This window comes from Kryptolebias marmoratus, linkage group LG12 (genome assembly GCF_001649575.2).
Source record: "Kryptolebias marmoratus isolate JLee-2015 linkage group LG12, ASM164957v2, whole genome shotgun sequence".
Taxonomy (NCBI): domain Eukaryota; kingdom Metazoa; phylum Chordata; class Actinopteri; order Cyprinodontiformes; family Rivulidae; genus Kryptolebias; species Kryptolebias marmoratus.
In genome coordinates, this window is record NC_051441.1 from 15,430,397 (window position 1) to 15,439,394 (window position 8,998).

Below are 8,998 nucleotides of genomic sequence, written 5' to 3' on the forward strand. Positions count from 1 at the left end.
CTGTATTAATGTCAGTGTCTCTGTGAAGCATCAAGGAATCGTTTGTTTTTTGTTTTCTCTCAGTTCATTTCTGGTTCGCTGCAGATCAGCAGATTTTGTTGTTGTTGTGGGTTTTGTGCACTTTGTTTTGTGCATGTGGCCCGGTAGATACTTGCTGAGGAGACTGAAAGGACTGCCATCCTTCATAGCGTTAGTTACTGTTTTGATTCTTCACCACAGACACAAATCCACACATTTCTCTGCTTGTCAGATTACGAAATTATAACATAAAGATGAAAAGGAGTCAGTGTTTTCAGCCCCCCAGGTATCAAATTGGAAACAAATATATCATGACTGTGTAACTGTAAAACCCACTATTGTTTCAAACCTTGTGTCAAATCATTGTCACACTCATAGTTTCTATTTTACACTCTCAACCCTCTTTAAAAGCTGGTCATTCTGCTTGTCATTCACAGAACAAAGACTAACTGTTGCTCCACTTTGTGACAATTTTTATTCATCTTTTTAAAGGCAAAGTTTTTTTTCCAGCTTCTGTTTTTTTTTTTTCTTCAAATAGTCTTGACAATGTTGAACTCTCTCCTCCTGAAGTGAAATAGTTTGCCATTTGGAGCCATCACACCATCACCCAGACAGCCTTGCATCACGCCTCTTCAAGAATGTTTTTATTGCCATCAGGGCACGTGTTGTTGACTTGATTAATTCCTCCCTGATTCATGGCTGCGTCTAAGCTTCTTTGAAACACTCATCAAAAAGAACGGCCTTGATCCCAATGTTCTTTTTAACTTTAGTGTCATGCTCACTTTTCTATCAGGTTTTAGAAAATATATCGTCCATTCACTTAAATGGTAGTCATTTCAAAGCACAGAAGCTATTTTTTTTAATTATTTTCAGTTGTACATGTCAGATAGAAGCTTCTATCCATTTAGAAATGTTCTTAATAAAACACATCCCCACTTAGTTGACTAGTACTGCATGGTCATACTGTATTATAGGCCCCATGCACTCCTTGTTTTATAAGTTTTCTATTGGATCCATAGTCAGGAAGCACAACTGGCTTTTATAGTTTAAGAAAAAAAAATTTGATTTGACTGTTTTAGCTTCTATTCTCAACCTGAACAAAAACAAAACAGAAATCACCTTTATTTGGACAAACTTATATCCTTGAGTAAAGCTGCCCATATCATTTGAAAGAACCTAAAACTCTTTTCCTTGGCTTTTATTTCTGCTTATTTGCGTTTTTATTGTGCAAGCTTAAATTATTTATTTTAAATATTTGATTTATTTGATGACGCTTTGTTGTTTTATTGTTGTTCATATTTATAGCTAAACTAGTAAATACATGTTATACTTTACTTTTTGACTGTGCAGTAGGAATAAACTTTCACTTGACCTTTATTTTGCTAGCTGGTAGAATATCAAATTAAAGCTTAATTATTACGTGATAATCAAGTTTTGTAACAAATTTATCTCAACATCTAAAGCTGTTTGCCGGTATAATCAAATTGTGTCAAGTCGTACAGAAACAGCCAGAGTGAAACAGGAAAACACGATTTACTTTCAAAATAAAAGCTTTGTCCGTAAATTACAGCGGTCACAAAGCAGGGCGTGAGGCGACTTCTTAAGAAAGCGTAGTCTTATTTTGAAATTAACTCAAACGGAAGCTCCCTGCGTCTGTGAACGTAATGACATCATCGTTCTTCTAGTTTAAAGGTCCAGATTTAGCTAGCTGACAGAAAATTCAATATTTGTGAGTTTAAATAATGGACAAGAGTACGACGCGACACAACGTACAGCTGTACATTTATGATTTATCGCGGGGATTGGCTCGCAGCCTCAGCCCTATCATGTTAGGTAAGTTATTCATAGATTTAAAATAAATAAATAAATAAATAAACGATGCAGACCGGTAGAAAACCACCCCCACCCCACCCCCTCACCCTCTCCAAAGCGGTTCTTGTAATTAATAGCGTCTTGTTTTTCTATTTACAGATACGTTAAGGTATAGCTATTTATTTTAATTAGAATCAGTGCTTCAAATAAATAATAAAAAATGACTGATGGAGGTCGGTACATTAACAGAAACGGGGTGAACTGGGTCATGAAACATGAGCTATTATTAAAGCTCTTGTGTAGACCGGCTTGGCCTGCAAAATTTTATATCTGCTGCCTTTGTTTTGTAATTTATTTGTTTTTTCATTATTATAACTCGTGTTCTTCTTGTTCCAGGTAAACAGTTGGATGGCATATGGTGAGTCTGACTTCCTGAGCCTTCCCACACAGATAAATAAATGAGCAATAATGTCTTTAAAGCAGACATTACTGTGTTTATTACAGTGCTGTCACTGTGTTGTTTGCCATTGTTTTGCTTGTGGAGGTAAATTGAGAACATGGAGAATCACCAGATGAAGTGTAAGGACACAGAGAGGATGTAATAGTTGTAATATGCTACAAAAAAGTGCAGCATTTTGCAAGTAAGATAAAAAAAAAAGAACACCTATGTTCGCAGTATGATTAGGGTGTGTGTTATATAATATGTTGGGTTTGTAATATTTTTAGAGTTGTCGTTTCGGATAATACTGTTAAAACACCAGTGTTCAATTTTGGACGTATTGGTGCTTTTCTTTCAGGCACACAGCCATTGTGGCTTACGGGGATGAATTCTTCTTCGGGGGAGAGGGGATCTCTAGCTGCTCACCGGTAGGAAATAAATCACGGAGGAAGTTAGTTTGGTTTGTTTGTCAACAAACAAAAAACTTGATTTTTTTGTGGGAAAAAAATGGTTTAAAAAATGTCTGTAAATTGAAATTCTCAAACCTAAAATTAATGTTATAGTTGATGATTTTGGTACTGAAATAGCTTAAATAAAATAAGCAAAAGTGATGTTTGGTGACGACAGGTTTGATCCAAACAGTTTACTCTGTGAATAATACTTTGATTTATGAGCTTGTAAAGTGTAAAGACTTGTACATTTTACTTTCCTACATGGCTCTAGCTGGATATATTAAATCTGTATAATTTTTATTCTACATAATAACCACTATACACTAATTAATCTCTCTCTAAGTAATTATTCAGTGATTATCACCATCAGAGTTATACAGACAGCATCTCTTTAAGATTATTAAAAAAACAAGAAGGAAGTTCCATATTCGGACCCTGAGTTTCTGTTACTGGATTTCCAGTTAAAGTGGGTGAATTTTCACAGGTGAAAGGTTCAATTTTGGAAAAAAATAATTAAATTCAAACTTCTGCATTTGCAGGCTTGTACGGATTAAAGAAGTTTTGATAAATGTGAATTATTTGTCTTTATTCTGCTGAATTCAGCAAATTCAGCGTGACGAACAGACGTTGCTCTGATGAGAGTGCACTCAATTTAGGTAGAAAAATACTCAGACACCGTGAAGTAAGGGTCAACTATTTCAGAGTTTTCACTAAACCCGCTTCCTAGAATGGACGTGGCGACACAAAATCCCGGTGATCTAGAAAATGTTTATGTTCCTGGTGAAGATGCTAAAGAACCGGTGAGCTAATGCAACAGTTTGCTGATAAGAGAGTCACTCTTTCCTGCGTCTTTCTTTGTTTTTCTATATTAGAGACCTGCTCTTTGTGTGTTTTTGTTAGGGCGGGACTATGCTGGGGCCTCCGGACACAGTGGTGGAGCTGGGTGAGACGGAAGTCACTGAGGAGATCTTCATGGATTACCTCTCATCTCTCGGTGAAAGCGCATACAGGTTTGACAAAAAACAACAACTTTTCATTTAAATAAGGCAGGCAATCCTGGTCCTGGAGGGCCACCATCCTGCTGGTTTTACTTGTTTCTCTGCTCCAACACACCTGATTTGAATCAATGGGTGATTAACAGGCTTCTGCAGAACACGAAGAGGTAATTTAACCACTGAATCAGGTGTGTTGGAGCAGAGAAACAAGGAAAACCTGCAGGATAGTGGCCCTCCAGGACCAGAATTGCTTATCCCTGAAATAAAGTCTCAAAAAAGACGCTGCCTGTTGTACCAGAGCACAGATCCAGATGGCAGCTCCTTTTTTTCTGTTCCTCTTTGCTCAGGGGTGACAGGTATCGTCTGTTCGAGCACAACTGCAACACTTTCACCAATGAGGTGGCTCAGTTCCTGACCGGCAGGTCAATACCCTCCTACATCACCAACCTTCCATCAGAAGTCCTCTCCACGTGAGTCTGACGCCGTCTGACCACAGTCTGGTCTTCAGCATGAGCTCATCAGAGCTCAACACGGCACAGAGACTTCGTTAGAAGAAGTACTTGCAGATAGCGCGGGTTCTTCAGCGTACAGTCAAGACCCAACTCCCAGAGGAGTTTGACGTTCACTGTGCCCTACTTACTCTCGTGGAGCTGTTTTGAAGCGTCTCTTTGATTCCTGTTAGTCACAAGGCCAGACACAAGTTTTATCACTAATTCAAAGCGACTTCTCTGCATTCGAGTGAGGACAAGCAGCGCTGCCTGCAGCTACAAAAGTCACACGACTCAAGTTGCACACGCACGACTTGGAAAAACTTAAAAAAGCTTTTAAAACGTACTGAGGATCCTCACTCGTTAATCGTTTAAATTAGATTTTTTTTTATTGACAGTAAGACAAAAGACAGTTTATTAATATATTAAATGTTAAAATAATGCAAGCAGATCTTTATTTTATAAGTTGGTACAGGAGGAACACATTGTGTAATGCTTCAAAAAAGCCACAAAAATATTCTGTTGTGCAACATCTCACAACTAAACAAATATATATATATATATCTTTGCAACAGCTTAGCAAACATGATTGGGTAGAAAAAGAGCAACACAGACTCGTCATGTCTTTCTGGAGCAAAGAAAGTAACATTAATTGAAGGAAAGCATATCATTAAAATCTGTCCACTGGTTCATGAGACATTTTGCTAACGTGATAAACAAACAAACACGGGCAAAAACGTTATCTCTCTTTTTTGGTAGCAGGCGATAAAAAGGCACACAACTATTGCTTTTTTTGGTGGAGGGTTAAAAGTGACAAAATTAAATAAATAAATACATCGCTAAATAATTAAATGTAAATGTCCCATGAAACAAATAAGTGTCCCGTTAAATAAACAAATGTACCATTTCTATATTAAATACATCGTTAAATTATTAAATGTCACTTTAAATAATGAAATGAAATAAATAAACATCTCATTCCAGTTCTTTATTTCTAAAATTATTTATGTAAAAACACACACACACACACACACACACATATATATATATATACACACAGTAAAATAATTATTAATTTTTAAAAAATGATTTCACATAATGGCAGTGGTGTCCTTTTGTAATTATTTAAACTGTCACTTAAGGGGGCGGGACTAATGCTGATCCTGTGATGTCATTTTCCGTTCTTTAAACATGGCAGCTCCCTTCATGCAGGAACGTAATGATTCCTCTCGTCTGATTAGAGATATTTTAGGCCAATCCAGGAATACAGAGGCTGGAGCAGAGTCTGTGGTAGATAAATCAGAACAAATAATTGAAGTTACTGGAGTTATTTCTGCACTTTCCAACCATAACATGGACCCGAGAGTGACTGCAAACCTAGAAGATATTTTCCGGTGGGTCTCCAACTGCGGTTAAGTTAGTTTTAGGTTGGATATTTGCACTCTGTGGATTCTAGCATCTTCTCTTTGTCTGACTCAACACTGGCAGTGAGATTTTCATTTCTAGAACCTTTTAGCGGTGCACAGAAGCAAACTCAGGGTACATTATGGTAAATATCACAATAAAAAAATGCGACTGTTTTCTCAAACATGTTCTTTGGGGTCACACTGAAGGAATCCTTTTCCACATTAAAAGGCAGAAGCTGTGTTTATGGAGCGTCTTGTAAATGGAATTGTGGAAGGTAAAGGTGCGATCGCTGATGTTCATTTCTGCCTAGATTATCAAATCTCTTTGCTCCGTCTTCCAGACCGTTCGGCCAGATCCTGCGGCCGATTCTCGACTCCATCCACATCGCTCCGCCGGGAGGAAACGTCATCAACGGGGGAAGGAACCTCTGAGCAGAACGAATGGCCGAATGGCTCTCTTTCACTGCAGTCGGTCAGCAGGAAGTCTTTAGCCGTTTCCTCCCTTTGTTTCTGTTTTTTTCTGCAAACGTAACGCTGGATTCAATTCAACGGGCTAATCAGAATATGTAGAGTTTAACATGAACCTAGTTATTCTGTAAGAAAATCTTCATTCCTTCCTGACATTTCCCTCGATAAATCAGTAAAATCGTCACATTTGGCTGTCTCCACTGCTGCTGACTGCAGTGACCTGAGCGCTCACTGTGGGGTGGAAATGTTCAGCACAAATCGTTTTAAATGGATGTTCAAGAAAAGGAATGTCTCTCCATTGGACCGATCTTTTTAATGTCAATCACTTTTGTTCATTTATATTTTGTAGCTTGTAGTTTTTGCCCCATCAATAATTGCTTTCCACCTGTGAGTTTTATGTCTTTGTTGCTGTCACCTCCTTACGGTATGATTTCATTTTTCAGTGTGTCCGACATACAGCAGGTGATTGGAGGTTACAGGACTGGGAACGGTTCACTTTAGGTTCTCGGAGTGTACAGCTTAGCCCCATTTGTTACTGAAGAGGCGAGGTGAAGTCAAACAGAGAGGAATGAGATTCTGCCAGTTTTGTGTAGATATCTGTTTACTTAGTCTTCAGCTATTTTTTGAAAAACAAACAAAAAAATCGAACACTTAAGCTATTTCCGAATGCGTTTGAACGGACTGTGTGTTTGATTTTTGGCGTTAAATCAAAGTTAACTGCTCTTCAGTCCAGAGTCGAGAGAACTTTTCAGACTTCATGTTTCGAAAGCTACGTGGATCATTGTAAACATCAGCGCATCCTTATGCAGAGTGATGTCCCGCTTGAGTCCTTTAACAGCCACCAGAGTGTGTTCGAAACAAAGCACACGTCTGTGCCTTCATATCGCTCTGCCTAACGATAGATAAGCATCAACACAACGCTGTTCGGATTTAGTCTAGTTATCAAATAGCACATGAGCAAAATCAGCATTTGTGTAAAGGGACTGGTGGCAAATAAAAAGTAATAATGTAGTAAGAAGCTTCCGGCCACGTCAACACAACGTAGGGTACAAATCAAACATGCAGTATTTACCTACAGCAGATCACAAGCCTGTTTGTGTTTAAACATATCCAATGATGAACACAGAGAAGCTATTACCTATCAGTAACCAAACCGGCAATAAATCTGTATGTTTTCTGCTATAAATAAAACAGACAAGCTCTTTAGTTTCCAAGCCGACCTGGTCTCCTCAAGCCAACAAAGCTCAGGAGAATCTGGGTTATGTCTGCTAGCCAGCTAAGTGATGCTAACCCGACCTGCTGAAATGTACAAGTCACCCTGAGTTGCTCTGATGTATGTCGTTGCTTGCTGCTAGTTGTAATGTGAAATTGCAACAGATACTTACAGATATTATTTACCAGTTTAATTAATATGAATACATGTGTTAGATGTATTTCTGCACTTTGAATTGTTTGCGTATTGCCTTTTGTTGTTATTGATGTTTATTTTCCCCCCTTTTTTTTTGTAAATCTACCTACAAATAAAATTCATCACAAATTTGACAGTTTGAGGTGTTTCTGACTTAAAAAATATGACGACGCTTGAGTTTATAAACCCAGTTTTCAATGCCAGTCAATAAAGATGACCCGATTGAACAAATTAGACAAACTTGATACTTTAAAATAATTCAGATCTGTTGAAATAGGGTTCTGGGGGAAAGATATGAACAACTAATATCTTACCTGTTGCAGATAACTCTTTGATGTGGAGAAATAAAGAGTTGAATTAGGACAAACTAACACATGGCCTCAACAGGGCCAAGACCAGTTGCTATAAAAGGATTGATGTTTGTGCTATGTGAGACAAAAGTATGTCAAACTTTGCTTTTACTATCTGCAACTGCATCTAGTGTAAGTATTTCCAACATCTGTTCATCATCTTTGATAAATATTTCTACGCCCGCTCTAAGACGGGACATATAATGTTATGATACCGTTCGTTCGAGCTCTAAATTAATAACCCTTTAACGTAGGAATGTCACACTGCACAGCTGGGCACCTCGTGGATCAAGGATGATCCCTATATACAATGCCAAAGGTTAGGGTTTTAATTTACTGTCAAATTTACTGACAGGCGTATTATGTACAGTAGGTGGTACTCTTGTTAGAATCGTTTCTGAAAGACAAGTTGTCGGGTCCTTTTAATCAGCAATTTCTCCTGGTTACAATCAATCATTGATTTCTTCTGTCATTGATTCAGTTCCACCTACTTGGACAGCCTGGGAAATCTACAGCAAATGGTTTTTTCTCCTCAAAATGAAGTAATCGGCTCAAAAATGTCTGGTTCTTTTCTGATATCCAGTTTTTTATTTTTTATTTTTGGCGTCTCTGATACTTTGAAAGGATCTGCAGCAGTAAGGTGCCGATCACCGATGAATGTTGCTTTGTGACACATGTTCACGTTTGTTTAATTACCATGTAATAATAGTGTGGCAACCTGGGGGTGGATTTTCTTTTTATGATGAACCCAAATATAAAATATTAAAGGTTGTAATGACCAACAACGCCACCTGGAATAAATCCAGGAAAATAATGTGATAAGGACACAGGTAAAGTCTGCTGGAAATGAGGAGACAAGATTCAGAAAGTTCTATAAAATTTATTAAAACTTCAATATTTCCTTTTTAAAATAATAATCTAAAATTTAATGATTAAACAGTGAATGCAGTCAACAAGATTATAATAAAATGTCTAAATTTCAAGGGAAACTGAGGCTTACCAATGGGGAAGTAGTGAGGGAAGGGGCAACATCTAGTGCAGGAAAAGGGAGCACCCTGGACACTACAAAAACACAGCAAACAAGGAAAGAAAAGGTGCTCCAACAACACACACACACACACACACACACACACAAGACACCGCCACCAGGGGTCACCACCAC

General features: G+C 37.9%; 1 protein-coding gene across 1 annotated transcript; it reads left to right on the top strand.

Annotated features, from left to right (window-relative positions):
• Positions 1-1,686: 1,686 nt before the first annotated feature.
• On the top strand, positions 1,687-7,625 carry desi1a (desumoylating isopeptidase 1a). Its single transcript, XM_017416536.2, has 6 exons — positions 1,687-1,851; positions 2,227-2,248; positions 2,628-2,697; positions 3,622-3,731; positions 4,064-4,186; positions 5,952-7,625. Exons 1-6 carry the CDS (start codon positions 1,761-1,763, stop codon positions 6,040-6,042), a joined length of 507 nt encoding a protein of 168 aa, XP_017272025.1. The 5' UTR covers positions 1,687-1,760; the 3' UTR covers positions 6,043-7,625.
• The last annotated feature ends 1,373 nt before the right edge of the window (positions 7,626-8,998 follow it).

Excerpts from the sequence above, each read along its gene's own strand:
- desi1a (XM_017416536.2), top strand. The coding sequence starts at position 1,761 with ATGGACAAGAGTACGACGCGACACAACGTACAGCTGTACATTTATGAT. Across the intron at positions 2,698-3,621 it reads GGATCTCTAGCTGCTCACCG|GGCGGGACTATGCTGGGGCC; the intron begins GTAGGAAATAAA and ends TGTTTTTGTTAG. Across the intron at positions 3,732-4,063 it reads CTCGGTGAAAGCGCATACAG|GGGTGACAGGTATCGTCTGT; the intron begins GTTTGACAAAAA and ends CTCTTTGCTCAG.